Source organism: Elephas maximus, chromosome 16, assembly GCF_024166365.1.
Source record: "Elephas maximus indicus isolate mEleMax1 chromosome 16, mEleMax1 primary haplotype, whole genome shotgun sequence".
NCBI classification, from domain to species: Eukaryota; Metazoa; Chordata; class Mammalia; order Proboscidea; family Elephantidae; genus Elephas; species Elephas maximus.
In genome coordinates this window covers 12,104,929-12,123,557 of record NC_064834.1, presented here as the reverse complement: position 1 = coordinate 12,123,557, position 18,629 = coordinate 12,104,929, and the positions used below count along the sequence as shown (strand labels likewise).

General features: G+C 54.6%; 2 protein-coding genes across 5 annotated transcripts; one reads left to right on the top strand and one right to left on the bottom strand.

The window, feature by feature from the left end:
* Positions 1-985: 985 nt before the first annotated feature.
* Positions 986-4,939, bottom strand: ZNF503 (zinc finger protein 503). The gene is made up of 2 exons (XM_049855435.1): positions 4,125-4,939; positions 986-3,388 (listed from the first exon to the last, which is right to left on the bottom strand). The coding sequence occupies exons 1-2, from the start codon at positions 4,470-4,472 to the stop codon at positions 1,760-1,762; spliced, it is 1,977 nt and encodes a 658-aa protein (XP_049711392.1). The 5' UTR covers positions 4,473-4,939; the 3' UTR covers positions 986-1,759.
* A 291-nt stretch (positions 4,940-5,230) lies between these two features.
* Positions 5,231-16,344, top strand: LOC126059626 (translation initiation factor IF-2-like). Of its 4 annotated transcripts, XM_049855439.1 has the most exons (6): positions 5,231-5,303; positions 10,285-10,620; positions 11,229-11,354; positions 12,037-12,924; positions 15,347-15,570; positions 15,711-16,344. In XM_049855439.1, exons 4-5 carry the CDS (start codon positions 12,081-12,083, stop codon positions 15,379-15,381), a joined length of 879 nt encoding a protein of 292 aa, XP_049711396.1. In that variant the 5' UTR covers positions 5,231-5,303; positions 10,285-10,620; positions 11,229-11,354; positions 12,037-12,080; the 3' UTR covers positions 15,382-15,570; positions 15,711-16,344. The 4 variants fall into 4 exon arrangements, with proteins under 4 accessions (XP_049711396.1, XP_049711393.1, XP_049711394.1 ...); XM_049855436.1 differs by lacking the exons at positions 15,347-15,570; positions 15,711-16,344 and having other exon boundaries at positions 12,037-13,266; XM_049855437.1 differs by lacking the exons at positions 5,231-5,303; positions 15,347-15,570; positions 15,711-16,344 and adding an exon at positions 6,869-7,086 and having other exon boundaries at positions 12,037-13,266.
* The last annotated feature ends 2,285 nt before the right edge of the window (positions 16,345-18,629 follow it).

The following is an 18,629-nucleotide window of genomic DNA, read 5'->3' as shown; positions in this document are numbered from 1 at the left end:
AGGGGCTTCCGGGTCCCGTGCCCCGGCGCGCTCTCCCGCGGCGCCGACCAGGATAGAGCTAAAAAAAAAAAAAAAAAGCCGCCGAGAAATCAGGAGGGGGAAAAGCAGCCGCGGCGCCGGTCCACCGCGGGTCGGGACTCTGGAGGGGTGGGGGTGGAAGGTCGTAGGACGAGACCGGCGGGTGGCTTCTTCGGGCCCTTGGCTGCGGGGAAGAAAAGGAGAGCGAACTCACTTTGCCCCAAGGGACAGAGAGGGTTCCGGCGCGCTTTTCCCAGACCCGGGGGAACAGGTTCCCCGAGCGCCCCTTCTTCCCCGAGTCTCGCCCGGGGCAGGGATTGCTTAGGAAGCAAAGAGAGGGAAAGCGGGCAGCGGCGCGTACACCCCGCGGAGGCCGGGTCGGCGAGTCTCGGCCTGTGCTGCCTCTTCGCCCAAAACGAAACCCAATCGTCCAAAAATCTCAAGTGGAAAATTAAAACAAAACAAAAAACCTTTTTTTTTCCTTTCACTTTTAACAACCCGGCTGCTGGGAGAAAAATTAAAAAAAAAAAAAACAAACGAAATGAGCAATAGCGAAAGACATCATTCAAATTATGAAATTCCCTTTTAAAAAATATTCTCCCCAAGGCCAATCCCGCAGTGGCCCGCCCTCTCGAAGCCCGTGCCCCTTCCAGAAAAATCACAGCAAAACAATCGGAAATGCGGCCACGGTCCCGGGAAGCAGTAGCCGTGAGGCCCCGAGAACCTAGTGCCGAAAACTGCCAGGCTCTTCTCTCTCTATGCAAAAAAATAAAAAACATAAGAAGTAAAACCCTTTAATAATACATCAAATATACGGAATTTTAATCTTTAAAGCGATACATTGTCTATTTTAGTACATGACGTAAACCTTACTTGTCCCCTTCTCAGCGGGTGGACTTAAAAATTAAAAATAGTTAAGCGTTCCTTTTAAAGAACAAAATAAGGCAAATGAGGTTTTGGAATAGAATTGTTTTTCCTTTTTTTTTTTTTTTTTTTTTTTTGCTGTTTTCTTCCAGAATACATACAAAAAAATACCCATTCTCTTTCAATGGTATACACCTTAAAAATAATTGCAATTTGAAATCAGAGCTGACAAATTGTGACTCGTTTTGCTTCTCATTTTTTTGGTAACAAACATGCATGTAAATTTGTGTTTCAATCAGACATTAAATAAGAACGGTACAATACAATCAGCAATTTTAAAGTAACATTAAAGAGAAGACCTCTAGTTCTGCGGTTGTTTTGTTTTTATTTATAATCTACAAGGGATAGGAGGGTTTGTTTTCCACATTTTTACCCTCAAGTTTTTTTTTTTCCTCCTCCTTTTTACCTACAGACCTCAAACTAAATAATGCACTTTTGAACCACGGGTCCGCTTGGAGCTAACATAAATAAATACCAGTGTTCACCGACGCAGTCCTCAGATGAACACTTTCTCAATCATTTTTTTTTTCTTTTTTCTCTATAAAAAGTCAAATGATATTGTTTTCAACTTTTATAAAGTTTGGGTGAGGAGGTGAGAGGTGGAGGGGAGGGGAATTTCCCACCGGGTCTCGAACGCTGTTGTCGGATAGTTATGGTATATGTTTTTTTCCTTTCACGGCCCGGGTCTTCCCCACGCGCGGGTGTCCGTAGCCTCAGCCCTGCTCCCGCCCCTCCCCAGAATTTCGCCCCCTCCCTCCCTCGGCTCCTCCTCCCCACCAAGCGCCTTTCTCTCTTTAGCTAGCCCTCCAGACCGCCCTCACTGATATCCCAGAGCCGAGGCCGTGGTCAGTCTCTGTCCGTAGAGGGCGTAGGGAGAGTAGTAGGGTCCGGTGGCAGCGGGCACCGGCACCGGGGCGCCGGGCGTGGGGAGCGGGCTCTTGGAGTAGGGGTGGTATCGGCTACTGAGGCCCAGCGCGTGGTGGGGGCTTCGCAGCGCCAGCGTCCCGGGGCTGCCCGGCGCCCCCGACGTGGGGATGTGCATGTGACAAGCCATGGCGGCGGCGGCGGCGCTGGCCAGAGACGATGAGCTGGGGTAGCCCGACAGCAGTTTGTCCGTCCCGGGGAAGGCCGTATGCGTCCGCAAGTGGCTCAGTAGCTCTTCGGACGTGGCGAAGCGCTTGTCGCATGGCCCGTTGGCCGACACCCAGTTGCAGATGTGGGGAAGCGGGTCGTTAGGAAGCATGAAGCCATAAGGGTAGAGGGGATGGCCGGCCAGGGAGGGCGGTGTGGCGCCCGCTGCGGCGGCGGCGGTTAGCGACGAGTGCACACCGTGCAGCGGGTGCGTGGGGTACACCAGCGGGTATCCAGACTTGAGTGCCGCGGCCGCAGCGGCCGGATCGTGCGCGCACGATGCGCTGGCGGCCGCCGCCCCGGCCAGGTGGCTGGCGCAGTGGTAGCTGAGGCAGTACGGGTCCCGGCACAAACTGGCTGTCATTACAGACGGCGGCGACGCCCCGGCCAAGGGGCTGGAGCCAGCCGGCTTACTGCAGCCCAGAGAGCCGGCCGCGGCCGCCGCCAGCTGGGCCCCCACCAGGCTGCCCGGCTTGGTGGGATCGAGCGCCACGCCATGCGGCAGAAACTGGGGCGGGTAGCCGGCATAGGCCCCGGCCAGGCTGCCTGGGTAGGTCATGCCTGCGGGAGGCAGAGGAAACACTGTCTGGCCCGGCTTGTAGGGCGACACGGGCGCCACCAGCCCGGAGCCCAGCACCGAGGAGGAGGTGGGCGCGTTGGGGCCCGAGCCGGAGCTGGAGCCTGATGAGCCGCCGCAGTCCGAGCCTAGAGCTTTGCCCCCTGGGCCCCCGTCCGTGTGCTGGTTCACCTCCACATTAATCCCGCCGCCGCAGCTAATCCGGCCGTGCGCCAGTCCCGCGGGACCCCCTTCGGCCGAGGCGCTCCCGGTCCCCTTGTTGCCGCCGCCGCCCGCGTCGGGGTCCTTCTTGTCGTCCTTGCCCTCTGGGCCGCCCCCAGCCGAGGTCAGCATGCCTCCCGGCGAGCAGGCCGAGGCGCTGGAGCTCGGGCTGCCTGTCCTGGGCGTGAATGGCTGGCAGGTGGCGCTCGGTACTCGGAATCCCGACTTCTCCGCCGAAACCCCCCCACCGCCGCCCCCGCCGCCCCCGCCTCCTCCGCCGCCGCCTCCTGGCTCCTTCTTATCCGAGCCGGGTTTGGAGTACGGCTTGAAACTCGACTTGTCCTCCACACCGATGTCACTCAGCTTGAGGGGGCCCGACTTGGCGTCCTTGTCGCCCCCGGAGCCGCCGCCGGCACTGCCCGCGCCGCCCCCATTTGAGGCGACCGAGGAGAGTTTGGAGGAAGGCGAGGGGTCGGGCTTCCCGATCTGCGAGCATGTTTGCGCCAACAACGCCAGCGGGCTCTTCTTGGCATCGAGCTGCGGAGTCAGACGAGGAGGGGGCACACAGAGAAAGAAGGGGAAACCCTTTAGAATTCTGGCATCTAGGGATCAAATGCCCATCCACCATAGCCCGTGAAGATCCTCTCAGCTCGGAGGCGCATTTCTAGAAGGCACTCTCCCCCACCCCTACACACAAACATTCTCGTCTCTGGGAAAGGCAGCAGACACCCCCCCCCCCACCCCCAATCCAGGATCTTTCCGGCCTCCTACCAGTTCTAACTGGATTTGCAAGAAATTCACAGAATGTTTTGGTTTCCGACTCGACTCCTTGATCCAGAACTGTACCCCTCTCTCTCTCACACACACCCCTTAATTTTTCAGACTAAGGGGTTGGTCAGTTGGCGCCTCAGAGGCTGTGTACAAATACCAGCTTGAGGGGGGAGGCGAAGGACGGAGACTTTGCCATCAGTATCTGAGACTCCAGCCGATCTTCGCGGCAGAGTGTGAGGGGGCCTGGGTTGGGGTAAGGACTTTAATACCAAGGGGAGAAACAAGTTTTGGCCTCCTTGTCCCCATTCACACCACATTCCACCTTCTTCCATCTTTCCGCCCTAGTTTTCAGGTGCAGAACCACTGTCCTACCCCCCCCCCGAAACACACACCAGCTGAATCACCCCGACCTCCCCCGACCCCCAGTTCCAGAAAGAAAGAAACCTCGCGGAGCGGCAGCCAGGGCGGCGGTCCCAGCGCGTTGCCGGGAGAGGTTCCTTACCTCGATGGGGCTGACCGGCGTGGAAGGCAAGGGCTGAAGGTATTCGGGATGCAAAATGTGGCCAGTCCGTGCAGTCAGCATCTTCAGCACCTTAATGGGCAGGCGGTTGGCCTGGCGCAAAGGGTCGGAGGGGGGCACGGCGTGCACAAAAGGCTTGGTGCTGCCGGCCGAGGAGCCGGAGCCGGGGCCGGGGCCGGGGCCGGGGCCGGAGCAATTTCCAGAGAGCGCGCTGGTCCAAGCAGGGTCCGCACTGCTGCTGCTGCTGCCGCCGCCGCCGCCGCCGCCGCCGCCGCTGCCGCCGACGTGCTTACTGCTTCTTAGGGCAGAAAGCGAGGGCGCTGTGCTCATGACCCACCCGCGCGCATGGGAGCAGCGGGGGGAGGGCTCCGGGAAGCGCGGGGCGGGCTCCCGGCTGCGCGCTCGCCCGGGGACCAGAATCAGAAGGAGAAGGAGGAACCGGAGCGGCGGTCACCGGCGCCCAGCGCGCCTTCTCGGCGCCAGGAGTCAAAAGCGAATAATCCTGGGTAGCCCGCAGCGGAGCCTTGGCCGGGCGGGAGGAGCCGGCTGGACTGCGGGAATACCGGGCGGCTTGCCGTGTCTGCCGCGGGCTGCGCCCCTGCGCTGCGCTCTCGCGGCCCCTCGCCGGCGCTGCGCTCTACGATGTGAGCCGCTGCCTGTCCAGCCGGGGCTCTGGCGAGGAAACTCACTTCAAAAGCAGCTGCACCAAGGGGGAGATTAAAGCCTTTGCCGCCTTCCAATCAAATGGGAGCCCGAGGTGATTGGAGGGTCAAGGGGATGTGACGCGCCCTGTACCGCCACCGCCGCCAGGACTCTCAGAGCTGATTTTAATGGGCAGCGCCCTCTTCACCGCCTCCCCGAATGTCCCCTCCCTCGATTTCACTCAGTGGACTAGACGGACGTGTATTCTACGTTCGACATTCGCCGCCTCCCTCTTTTTTCCTCCTCGTCGTCCTTCCTTTCCCCAGCTCGCAAATAAACTGAAATCTTCATTTGAAGGGGGTTGCTTGTGAGAAACGAACTGCAGGAGTTTCCAGAAGGAGCATCGGTAGAAGTCTGGACTCCAACGGGTGCTCCGGGGGTGCGCAGGGGTCCCTCGAACCAAGCGTTCTCTCCTCAGAGATTGAGCCCTGCGCAGCGTGGCCGCCTGGACAAGGAAAGGTGGGGAGAGGGTACTGGAGGAAGTATGCCCGCCCGCTTTGATTTCCCTAGACTTAGCGGCGGAGAAACCAGAAGCTAGGTGGGCAGCGGCAGCGGTGGCGGCTCTTCCTGGCGTAGCTCACCCTGCTCCCCGCCCTTCCCAACCACGTGACTCCCGGGGACGCTCAGATTGGGGCAGGAGCGGGGATCACATGTTTCCTCTGTCTCACCCTCAGTACCCCCCCCGCATTCTGACTCTCTCCTGCTACCCTCTCTTCCACCACCCGCCCCCCGGCGCGTTCTTTGGGCATCTCCACCCCTCCATCAATTGTCAATGTTCCTCGACCGCAATCAATCAGTTATTTGTCAGCTCTTGTCAATCCGCCCGTGATTTATGTCAGCTTTTGTTGCTGATTACAAGGGGGTGCGACTTGAAGGGAAAAAGAGAGAGGGAAAGAGAGACGAAGAGGAAGAGACCGAAAGGGAACCAGAGGAGGGGGAAAGAGGAGTAGCCGCCTGGGCTGGGAGTCTGTGGGCGATGGGGCGGGAGAGGGGCTGAGAAAAAGAGTGAAAGAGGCGCTCAGTGTCAGGAAAATGGTTCGTGAGAGTAAAGTGCGCAGGTGCGCCTAGGGCGCAGAGAGGGGGCGCAGGCCTGGGGTGCCGCCAAGCCCCTGAACGTGTGGGAGAGGGAAACAACCTTCCCACCTCCGGGGGCTTTGATCTACTGGGCCGTGGAGCTCGGGGCGGCTCGGGGTACAGGAGACCGGCGGCGGCGACGTCTAAGACGGATTTTTTTCCCCCGGGGATAGTCTCTCAGGGGTGTATAGCGTGCAGAGGTCAGGCTGCCACCCTGCCGCGGGCACCACCCTCCGTTGTGCCCTTACCCCAAACTCAGAGTCTTCTTTTCACGAGCCACTCTACCGACGTAATCTCGAGTCCTGGAGATCAATGGTAGGGGTAAACCCCTCCGGCTCCAGTTTTTTGATACCCTCGGACTGTGTCTAGTGCCCAAAGGCTAGAAGAGGCCCGACCTTGTGTGCAGGGGGGAGATACGTCTCAGGCTCACTCTGGCCCCCTCCGTAGCCCTTCCCTACCCCCGCCCCTCGGCATCCTCACAGGCTTGGGAACCGGGGTTACTCGGGGCTCTCTCGAATTTATCGGAACGCCGAGCCGGGAGTGACCTGCGCGGGGAGAAAACAGGGAAGGAGAGAGGGAGGGAGGGGGTGGCTGCCTGTGGGAATATGGGCTCTTCCAGGGAAGCGGAGCGGGACCGCCGCGTTCCCCTCGATTTGCACTGTCACTCGGGCTGTTTGGAAAGAAGAGGGGAGGCGCTGTGAGTGCAGCCGTGTACCTGAATCTGGTGCACAGCGCGCTGCTGTGTGAGTTCTCTGGGCTTTGGTGGCGGCCGGCACGAGCTCGAGGGTGACCTCCAGAAACTCGCAGAAACTGCAAGGGGGCGAGAAGAGGATCTCCCCCCACCCCCGGAAAGGCTGGGAAGACTTTGAATCTCTCCTCCCCCGCTTTTCCGCCCTGGCTCTTCTTTTGTTGTCAAGTCCTTTTGATAAATGGTGGGGCTGGGAGCGCAAGGAGCTGGAAGCCAGCCTGTGCCCGCGCGGGGGGCGGGGACCGGGCCTGGAGACCGGGTTTCCACCGGCTCGCACCCAGCGTTTGGCCGGGTACGCACGGAGGCCGGGCCTGGGACCGGTCCTCTGCGTGCTCGCCCTCCTGTTTCTCACCACCCTCTCCCCTCCCCCTCCTTCTGTCTCTGTCTCCTACTGTACACAGGTACTGAGAACTTTCTGGGGTGAGTTTTAGAATTTTCGCGTAGGCATTCTTTGCGTTTTAATCTTATCCCTGGATTCTCTAGATGGATACCCTTTATTAGATGGCAACTCGACAGAAGATAATATGGAGAGGAGAGATGAGGGGAGTGAGGTGGTGTGTGTTTGGGACCGGTGTTTGTCGGTGTGAGTGTGTGTGTAGGTGTAAGACCACATACGCGTTCAAGACGGTTTAGACTGTCGGCCTATGCGGCCGCGGAGGAGGATGAGTCCGCCAAACTGTGGCGAGGCCACAGGCGAGGTCGTGAAGATTGAATGATCTTCGGGGAGCGAGTTTCAGGTGTCGGTTTCAGAGGGCGAAACAGTCCTAAACTGTCTTGTAGGCAGCTTGTCTGTGAGGCCGCTTGTATCCTGAGGGTGTGTTAGTGTCTGCCTGGGTGGATGGGAGCGCGGCTGTCGAGCTATGGGCCTGGACCAACTGTAGAGCTCGCAGCGCAAGAGCCCAGCCTTGGGCCGTGTATCGCTGCTGCCTCCCCGCCAGGCCCAGGAACTAAATGCTGTGGCCTCGGCCAGTGTGGGACCGACAACCGCCGGGTGGCGTCGCAGATCCCCCCAGGGAGCCGGAGGCTCTTTCCCTGTCCTATAACCCCAGCAACTTTCTTGCGTCCGGAGGCTCAAGGGCGATTGCCTCAGCGCTCAAAGCCTCGGGGAGCCCGGGACTGGCCCCCGCGTCCCCCGGCACGGGCGTGCAACGGCTCTGTCGCACACACTTGTGGGCCTGTGCCGTGCTACATGCGCGCGGGTCGTTGTCGGCGTGCTTACTGCACTTCGCAAAACCCAACTCCAAAGGTCCGAGCGCTTGGGGGCGCCTGGGGGCGAGTGCGCCCCAGGCTTTCGAGAGGCGCCAGCGTCGGAGCCTGCGCACCTCGCGGAGGAAGCCAAACCCTTGAGACCGCGCGGACCCTGGGGGTGGGGGCTTATTAATTACCCCGCTTTTTTTTTTTTTCTAGGCTTATTGCCTCCAACCCCCAGCGGCTGTTGGCAGGGATGTCCTGCGGATTTTATTTGCACACAATGGAAATGATTTGTTTTCTCTAAAAAAGGAGTGGGTTGGCAGATATTTGAGGAGGGGGTGGGAGGAGGAGAAGGAAGGGGCGAGAGCCGAGGAAAAAAGTTTGAAAATGCCTTGAACTATTCACTGTCGAGATGGCTAATCAGTATTGAGGCCGGAGGGCAGGCGGGCCGCCTTTCACCGCCGCTTCCCTTTCATCTCGGGCTCGGCGGAGGCGCTCAATTAAAAGCCTATCAGTTTGTAAGTAAATCAACGCCTATCAGAGTTGTCACATCAAACAAAACGATTATTATTGCAGCCCGCCTTCCCTATTAATCTCCCTCGAAGATAATCCGCCTGACAGGTCAGGCCTGGCGAGCTGGAAAGCCTGGCCCAGAGCGCCCAAAGAGTCCCGGACTGGCGCGCCCCCGGGGGCCTCTCCACCCCCGCCCCGCCCAGCCTTGATGTCCCGGGCAAGTAGGAAGAGAAAGCGCGCCGAGGTTGCTGGGCCCAGGTCGGACCCGCCCGATCCGGAGCGGGACCCAGAGTCGCAGGGCTCATGGGGACGGTCCCGAGCTGCCCTTGCCGCTTCTCCGAGCCTGGGAGGCTCCGGGTATGCCAGAGCCACGGCCTGGCCTGGTCCCGGGGCCTCGCCACATCCTTTGCCTTTCTCCACTGCTTCCCCAGTCTTCCCTTTTTTTTTCTCTCTCCCTTCTTTTTGCTTCCTCGCCCGTTTCTTTCTTGGCGTCTCTTTTTTCCTTACTTGCCAAGGTATATTTCCTATTCTCTTTCCCTCCTCTCGGTATACTGCGTATACCACATATACCACTTCGTGCACAGTCACACTCTTTAGAGTAGGACGTTCTTACGGCCCGGGTTATTTTTCCCGCGTGAGGGCTGTCCCAGGAGTGTGCGCATTTCCCAGGGTCTCATGACAGAATCCTCTCTGATTTCTCCCCAAGCAGGGGCTCTCAGAAGCTCCGGGCCTATTTAAGGGTGGGGTGCTTTTGGTGGGGTAAGGAGAAAAGGGAGAGACCAGAGCAGAGAGATGAGTGGACGGTTGCAAGCACCCTATTCTGGAATTTGTATTTGGTCTTTGAATATTCACAGCTGCAACGTCGCCGACCTTGCTCATGGCGTTGCCTTGGCTTTGTAAATATGTGGAGGAGGCTCACGGGATACTGGCGTCTCAGCACTGGGTATGTGAGAGGGTGCCTATTTTCTTTCATAAGAAAATACAGCCAGATGACTGCTTCCATGACCTCAAACTGGAGCCCGCGGGCCAGGCGGGGCCTGGCTTCAGGACAAGCGCGAAATCTTGGACTTGGTCCGACTTCGCGCTTTGGGCAGCGCTCTTGCTCCAACTCTATAGGCCCCAACGGCCCCTGCCGACACCCGGGTTGAAGTCACTTGAGAAGGAAGGGCTGCTCGGAGGACCCCATGTCCTGGTACCCTAACTGCTGGGTTCAGCGCCTCGCAGAGCGCCCTTTGGGCGTCCCCATCGGGGAAAACCCCCAAGGTGCGGCTGTCCTGGACTTCCCAGCCGATCCTCTCACGGTGGTCATTCCCGAGGCAGCGGATTTTGCCTATCGAATAGAGCCCACCTTAGTGTGCTCGGCTCCCGGAGCTACAGGTTCCATAGCCCACACACCGGGTTCCCGAAAACCCCCCCAATTGTGCGCACTCTCTACAGCCAACCTGGTAGGAATACTTATTTCCATACCCAGAAATACAGTGTCGATGCAGTGGGTCAGTTACGTGCACTCCCGGTTTTCTTAAATGTGTTTGTGTCACCTGTGCCACGCCGCAGATATTTAAAGAACTACAGATACTGCGCCCCTCGACCACGCAGGACTCACTCGGACTATAAAAGATATTCGCTGCGTGGTTACATGAACGTAGGTACTATCTCGAGTCCAGATTACACCCAAGCAGAGGCTGTAAAAAGACACTTGCTCTAGATATTTTCCAATTTAAAGATATGTGCACACGCCGATAATTTAAGAATATTTTATAGATGTAAATATTCAATTGTGTTAAGTGACATGCCTTTGAAGGCGGAAGCGATCTGTGGTGTTCACACTGGACGTTGGGCTGTTTGTGTAATTTTTCATCTCTCTGCACTTACACAGGAATCTACATCTAATAAATTCAATCTTGTCATTTTTAGAATCGACAGGATTTCTCTGGCTGCTGTGTGCGCTGCTTTTATCCGAATAAATCCAGCTCGCAGGCATCTGACAGGAAACGGCTCGGGGCTCTCGTGTGCGCCGGACACCTCGGCCCTGTGCGGGACGCGAGGTGGCTCCTCTTGCCCTCTCGGCGGCTGGTCGGGCCCCAGAAGGATGTCGGACTAGCGGCTTTCGCAGGCAGAGCAGCAGCCTGGCCGCGTCTGACAGCATCCACCTCTCCCGGTGCTTGGGAAAAGCGCTGGGCTCAGTCAGTCAGCGCCGAAAACTGAAAGCAAATTCTGCTGCAAACGTGGCTGGAGCTTGCCTCGTCTCAGGTTTGCCGCAGAGGTTCAGAGGCGGCTTTGGGAGGACCGCGCACTAGTTAGTGCGCGCGCGGGATGGGGCGGAGGGCGAAGAGGGCGATGGGCGGCCGAGGGCGAAGCGCTGGGGCAAGCGCCTTCTCATCTCTTTTCCTCCAACTCCTCGGCCTCTGTCAATAAAAATGGTTTCTAAGCTGCCGCGGAATTTCAAGATGTGTTTCTGAGGATTACATGGCAGGGGGGGGCTTTGTAAAAGTTGCAGAAAGAGCTTTGTCCATAAGCGTCCGCCCAGGGGGCTGGAAGAAAAAAAACAACCATGAGATCCGCGAGCCTTTGGTGGGGGGGAATGGTAAAGAATCGCCCTGCCCTCCCCTCCCAGTCTGGTCCTCTCCCCACACCTCAAACCAGTGCGTGAAGACCCTTGGGCCGACTGCCCTGCAAACTTCCCCGCGCGGCGCCGCGGTTGGCAGGAGAGGCCCGGTCACAGCGCTAGCCCGCAAGGCCGCTCCTCGGCTCGCTCGGCCCCAACCCTGAGAAAGGTTTGCACTGAGGTGGGGGACATGTGGCTCCCGCTCCCCACTTGACTGCCCCGAGCTTCATCGCCGGCCCCCTTGACTCCCTAGAGCCGGCGCTTCCGCTAGGAACGACTGTCTTAGGAGGCCGGGGACAGTGCAAAGTGCGCGCGCAAGTCCGCGCGGGGGCGGCCGCCCGTCTCTCCGCGGGGCCTGTCGCCGGGCTGGCCACGGTGGGTGAGTGATGAGGGCAGAGAAGGGCGCCTATAAATCGTGGGTGTCAGGGCGAAAAACTCTCTTTATTGTCTGCGTGATGGATGGGCCCGGGGACGAGACACCAAATACTTCGTATCGCCTTTAAATGGGAACACATTTTCCGCGGCCATAATTCATGTTTTTTAAATAGAAAGTTTGAAATGTTGCCTATATTTCACCGGCCCTGACATATTTATGAATCGCTCCCTGCATGCAAATATCATTATTTAAAGCGCTGGGGAGAGAGCGGAGGAGGGGTGGAGGCACAGCCCCTGGGGGATTGGGGGTGGTGAACGCTGGAATTGCTGGCGCAGGGGGGCCATCTCCCTAAAGCATGGACAATGAGGCGCGGGGAAAGGCCATATCCGGCAGTTGAGTGCGCCTGGGCCTCCCATCCCATCGCTGGATCCCTCAGTGCCACGCTGGGAAGTTTGCGCGGCTTCGGGCCGAGACAGACCCCAGCCCCTGCCGGGAGACCGGAGGGCATTTTGCTTCCTTCTCCGAGCATTTTGCTCCCGATTCGGGAGCTATAGCCACCTTTTCTAAGAAGGAAGCAAAAGAGTAATAATAATAAAGATCTAACAAACGCAAATAACAACAACCCAATATATATATATTTTTTGCCATTGTATCGATTTTATTGACTTTTATTCTGCAAACCTAGGATTGTGCACGGCAAGGAGGGGCGGCTCTCAGTCCCCAGTCACCATGGGGGAAGAGTGGGGGTCTGCTTCTGGTGCGGAGACCCGGACGTGCCCCCTTCCAACTAGCTCAACACCTTCGAGGCGCAACGGAGTCTGCGCAAGACGCGGGAACAAATCACCTGGACCCCAAGCTCCAGCGGGCTTCTTATCCGGTGCCTCGGCCTCCCCAGGACACTGTGGAGCTCCCAGGGTCCCCGTCCGCCCTCCCCACATCCCCAGTGTCATTACAGTCGCTTTGGAAAAAAGCCGGGCACGCGCCCGGGGCCTCTCCCCCGCCCACCCGGCCTCGGAGGCGCCCACACCTGCGCTCTCACTTGCGGAGACTTTACCTGTGCGGTCCCCCGTGGCGCCTGCGGCCCGCACCGGTAACAGAAATAGAAGGGAGCACGGGGGAGTGGAAGGGACAGGGAGCACGACCCGAGCGTGCCAGATGCGCGGACCCCAGGCCTCCTCTCCGGACCCAGCGCGGGCCCTGGCAGAACCTGCTCGGGGAACGGAATTGAGCCAGAGAGCCAGCCGGGGGCGGGGCGAGGAGAACGGCCTCGGGAGCGAGGGGCGGGCCCAGCGGCACTTCCGCTGGGGGCGGGGCTGCGGGTGGCCGCACAGGCCCCGCCCCCGTCGCGCAGGCCCCGCCCCCGACGCGCGCTCCGCCCCCGACGCGCGCCCTTCGGCCTTTGCCCGGCGGCGCCGCGGGGTCTTTTGCTCCGGCGGGAGGTCTGGCACCGAACCAGGGTCTCCTCCGGTAGGGCAGCGAGCAGCCCCGTTTTTCTCTCCCCGGCGAAATCTAGGATTTTTAAATCACAGGAACATAGACACCTACGCGCTAGCTGCCCAACCCAAACTCGCTGGTAAGACTTGTTCAAACTTTGGTCTTTTGATAGTATTGGGAGCTGCCTGGCTCCGGGGCCCCCAAACGATCTATGGGATCTGGCCAGACTTCGCCTCTGACACTAAAAAAAAAAAGAGAGAATACACATTCGTGCCCAGAGAGTTCCTGCCTGCCTTTTGGGAAGAACAAAATAAAAGCTAACATTTTGGATGTTCATTTGTGTGCCGGGTACTGTTCTAAGAACTTCGTCTGAATTATTTCTCACAGCAGTTCCCTAAAGTGGGTACCGTGAATGCCCCGTTGTATGAAGAAGTGGCGACACAAAGAAATCGGCCTTGCCTTATCCCCATCCTATCCATATCCTCAGCCCTGCTCTTCAGATCCTCAGCTTCCCACTCCATTACTCTGGGCAGTCTGCCGAACTCCCGGCCTTTTTACCTACCTGATGGGGGGCGGGTGTCCACCTGCAGCTGAGGCCAGTGCTGAGCGGGAGGCGGAGCTGCTTAGAGGACAAGGTATAAATGAGGTGTGCTCAACTCAGCTCTGGGGAGCCTGCTGGGGAGACCGGACCCCCTACTGAGCACCTCCTGTTGTTCCTCTGTGCTGCATGCCTGAAGCCAGAGGGATCTTTTAAAAAAAGCAAATCAGACCATGTTTCTCTTCCTTTGCTTTAAAGCCTCTGGGTCCGGTATCCTTAGGATCAAGTCCAGCCTATTTCCCATGGCTGGCGGGTCTCCGCATGATGTACCCATGATTTTGTCTTGTCTCTGGCCCCCCCTCGCCCTGAGCTCTAGCTGTCCTGGCTTCCTTTTGCTTCCTCATCTGTGCCAGGCGACTTCCCACTTCAGGGCCTTGCTAATGCTTTTAGACTCCAAGGGGGCAGAGACCGAGGCTGTTCCTTCAAGAAAGAAGCGTTTACGGGTATCATGGGCTGTGCTGAAGGAATGAATGACTCCTTACGGGGTTCATTACACTTTTGTGGACCACCAAGAAGTGTTTCCTATGTTCTCACATCCTAAGACATTTTCCATTTAATGAGGGACATAACACAAGTCTCACAAAAAGATAATATTTATTTTGAATCTATATTCAAAAGTGTTAAGCGAATACTGGAGGAGGTTGGAGGAGAGAAATAGCTGTGGTTTTACAGGCATTTATTTATTCAGGTTTTCAAAGTGCAAGGTGTGCTGCTTCACATAATTTCATGGAAAAGTGATCCCCCCACCCATGACACCTTCTCCCTTATGTAGGCATTTATGTTCCAAGGCTCCTGCCTGGTCCCCCTTTCCCTTTTGCTCTCTCCACAGACTGTTCTATCACAGTCCAGTCCTTTATTAGCTTCTTGCTGAACTGCTGCTTCAGGAACCTTTTCATTGTTCTGCCCATCTCCAGCCTCTCCCACTTCTAACGTGTTACACCTACTCCTGCCAGGTTAATTTTCCTGACTGCATCATTCCCTTGCTCAGAAATCTTCAGTGGCTCCCCGCTGTCCACATGTAGCACTTGACTCTTCATAATCAAATTCCAAATTACTTATAAAAAGCTTCGATTAAATAGCATCCCCAAATTATAAAGGAAACACATATTCACTTCAGCCAGTAAAACACTCAAAGATAAAAACATTAATGGTTTCCCTTCCATCTTCTCTCCATTCTCTGAGCAGTCCCTTGAAACACCCAGTTTCAACAACCTGGGGTGTGACTTCTGCTCCTTTCTCCATGTTCACCATGCTTATATAAACTATACTCCTGTATATGTGGCTATTATGTGGATGCTTGTTCATAAAAAAAAAAATTATACAGAGTTTTCTGCAACTTGTCATTCTTGCTGGATAATAAACGGGTTTATAAAAAAAAAAACCAAACCAAACCCAGTGCCGCTGAGTCGACTCTGACTCATAGTGACCCTGTAGGACAGAGTAGAACTGCCCCGTAGAGTTTCCAAGGAGCTCCTGACAGATTCGAACTGCCGACCCTTTGGTTAGCAGCCGTAGCACTTAACCACTATGCACCAGGGTTTCCAATGGGTTTATAGATATATATAAAATAAAAAACCAAACCAGTTGCTGTCGAGTTGATTCCGACTCATATCAACCCTATAGGACAGAGTAGAACTGCACCATAGGGTTTCCAAGGAGCACCTGGAGGATTTAAACTGCCCACCTTTTGGTTGGCAGCTGTAACTCTTAACCACTACACCACCAGGGTTTCCTATAGTTATATAGAGCTAATTTATCCATGTTATAGCTGCATTGTATTTCATAGAATGGATATACCACACTTATTCAACCATCCACCTATTAATGGGCATATAGGTTGTGTTGTGAATTGAATTGTGTCCCTCAAAAATATGAGTTGGAATCCTAACCCTAAGCCTGTGGATATAATCTTGTTTGGGAATAGGGCTTTCTTCATTATGTTAATGGTGTCATGTCATTGTAGGGTATGTCCTAAACCTAATCACTTCTGGGATATAAAAAGAGCTGATTAGGTGCACAAGGAAACACAGATGAAGGGAATACATGTCACATGAAGATCATCAAGGAACTGAGGAATGCTGGGGCTACAGAAGTTGAAAAAGACAAGACTCTTCCCCCAGAGCCCACAGAGAGAGAGCCTTCCCCTCGAGCCAGTGCCCTGAATTCAGACTTCCAGCCTCCTCAATGGTGAGAAAATAAATTTCTGCTCTTCAAAGCCGTCCACCTGTGGTATTTCTGTTACGGCAGAACTAGGACTCTAAGACAGGTTATTATCAGGTTGTTTTTTTTTTTCACTAATAAAATTTCTTGTGTCTCTATCCTTACAGGATTCCCTAGGCGGCACAAATTGTTAATGCTCTCAGTGGTTAACTGAAAGGTTGGAGGTTTGAATCCACCCAGAGTCACCTTGGAAGAAAGGTCTGGCAATCTACTGAAAAATTAACCATTGAAAACCCTGTGGAGCACAGCTCTACCCTGACACACGTGGGAGTCAGAATCAACTTCATGGCAACTGGTGGTTATATGCGTACAGTGATTCTATTTTCATATGATACGTAACGGAAAGTGCAGCTGCCTCTACTCCTGCTGAATTGAACTTCTTTGTTCTCTCCAAATACCCTATGATCCTTGCAGCTAGGGGATGGCCATGTGAACCCAGGTTTGGCAAATGAGGCACAAGGAGACATAAGGAAGTAGCAAAACAGTTGGGGGAGGTTGAGGAATACTCTTCTTTCCTGACCAAAGGGGATGAAGCAGGTGGTATGGCCCTTCCCTTCCCCCCTTTCTCCTTTCTTCCTTGGATGCACAGGATGAAGCTGTAGCAGCTGTTCTGTGACTATGAAGAAAACCCAAGAGAAATGCAGAGAGAGACTTAGTCCTGATGTCATTGAAACACAGAGCCATCACCAGCAATCACCCACCTCCATAACTTTTGCTATGTTAGAAAAATAAAATCCCTGCTTGTTTAAGTCATTGAAGTTGGGTGTTTTTATACTTGCAGTCAAACGCATCTTTAACCTGTATCCTTTAGCAAATATTATTTTTAATGGTGTTACTACAGTCCAAAAAAGAGTTAGAAACCTCTATTAGAGGCTGGCCTTCAAGTATTGTTTTCGAAATTGCCTCAGCAGCAGGCAACATGCCCAAGGGATAGCTTTGGTTTTTCAGAATAGCCAAAAGTCACTTGGAGTCCAGTCTAGTAATACCCTTAGCCCTCAGTATTGCCATAAAGCATTGCATAGTGGACAGTTAGTGATTTTTTCACCATTTTGGCTGCCTAGCATCTGAATCCCCTTCCTTTTTGTTGGGAAGCAAGGCCTGCTTCCAACTGTACGAGCTGAAGGAGCCATATCCTTTTCTCTCTGACCCTGGCAGCTGAGACTTCACCAATGGAATGCTTCTGCCTGGGCGTTTGACTCTAGTGTGAGTAGAGGATTGGAGATAGTTCAGAAACCCTTATCAGCAGTAGCGGAGACTCTGAGAGCCCAGCAGTAGCCTGGAGTCCAGTGCAACAGCACTGACTGTCTAGGGGCTGCTGGGGGGAATGGGCAATGGCTACCATGTCGAGTGTGGTAATGGCGGCCACTCAGACAGTAGCCTGACAAAGCACATCCTCCATTCCCAGCCACTCTTGGTTCCCAAGTGTGGATCTCCAGTCTTCCTTCGGATTCTCTGACCTTCCTGATATCCTTCTGATAGATTCCTTTTCTGCTTAAATTAGAGCCAGTTTCTGTCATTCGCAACCAAGAATATCAATGGATTTGCCACCACCCGGCTCTTTGGGTAGCTTCTAAACAGGTTCTGGTGGTGATTACTTCTTAGATGTGCCCATGGGTTCCCATAATGGGGACTGGTATGGGGCCCTGTCTTAGTTTCTTAGTGCTGCTGTAACAGAAATACCACAAATGAGTGGCTTTCAAGAACATAAATTTATTTTCTCACAGTTTAGGAGGCTAGAAGTCTGAATTCAGGGCACTTGGGTCTAGGGAAAGGCTCTCTCTCTGTGGGGTCTGGGGGAAGATTCTTGTCTTTTTCAAATTTTGTAGCCCCAGCATTCCTCAGTTCCTTGGTGATCTTCATGTGGGATCTGTTTACCCCCATTTATGCTCCTTTGCTTGGTGCCTATGCTGCTTCTCAGAGCTCAGAAGTGATTAGGTTTAGGGCACACCTAAATGGATATGGTGTTATTAACATAAACAAAGAAACTTCTATTCTCAAATCGGATTGCATCTATAGGTGTTAGGGTTCCAACACATAATTGGGGGGGGGGAGCACAATTCAATCCATAATGGACCCAACACCAAAACAGCCTGACTGAATAACTCCAATACAGTCAGGCAATGATTTTAGCTGGAAAACTGGTAAATTCTGTGAGGAGAAATCAGTCATGTCAGAACTGAGTGTAAGAAGGCATCTATTGAGATGACTGTATTGAATGCCTAGGACGTGTCCCAACATCACCTTATTTACCTTTTATCAAAGCACAATGAGGAAGGAATTATTATCACCGTCTGGTTTGAGAATGTGTAGGGTTTCTCCCCTTCTATCCCTTTCCCCCCTCAAGTCCCCAGTAGCACTCAAAAATGTTTGATTAATATGTCTAGGGCATGAAAGGACCCTATCAAGAGTGGCCACCTTAGGTGACAATCAACTTTGATTGTCCTCGGCAGAATTTAAGAGTGTAAGTGCCTGGCACCTTGCAGTGCTCTAAAAATGTTTGTAGAATGCAATCAATGGTGTGGGGAACGCCTTTGGGTTACATCTCCTGGGGAAGGTGGTGGCCTGAAGCATTTGCCATCTTGCATAAGGAGAGAGGTAGAAGGTTTCCCCTTCACCCTGCACTCAACTTCCCCACTACGATGAGCAGGGTGACCCTGGCGAAGATGCTTCATTTGTCGGCTTTCAGTGTTCATTCTTCTTTTTCTGTTTCTATTTCTTCTTCTATTTTCCGGTTCTTCCTTCCCCTTTCCTTCGCCCTTTCCAAAGCATTAATTAAGAGCACAAATGATGTCACCCTACTTGTCTTCTCTGAAAAGTCTAACATGTCCATTAAAGGCATTCAATAAATACTGGGTATATGAATAAAAGTTTAAAGATTTTTCTTTTTCACTCCCCATCTCTGCTGCTACACCATCTGCTCTCTCAGGGACTCCTTCTTACATCCAGTTTCTTTGCCACATTCTCATATCCACCATGTTTCACTTGAGGAGCCAAAGTCTTTTCTATGTCCTCAATGTCCCTGCCCT

What these genes read in the sequence shown, in the direction of transcription:
- LOC126059626 (XM_049855436.1), top strand. Translation starts at nt 12,081, where the DNA reads ATGGGGGAAGAGTGGGGGTCTGCTTCTGGTGCGGAGACCCGGACGTGC.
- ZNF503 (XM_049855435.1), bottom strand. Translation starts at nt 4,472, where the DNA reads ATGAGCACAGCGCCCTCGCTTTCTGCCCTAAGAAGCAGTAAGCACGTC. An exon ending in CGCCGGTCAGCCCCATCGAG is followed by an intron (nt 3,389 to 4,124) that starts GTAAGGAACCTC and finishes CTGACTCCGCAG; the next exon opens with CTCGATGCCAAGAAGAGCCC.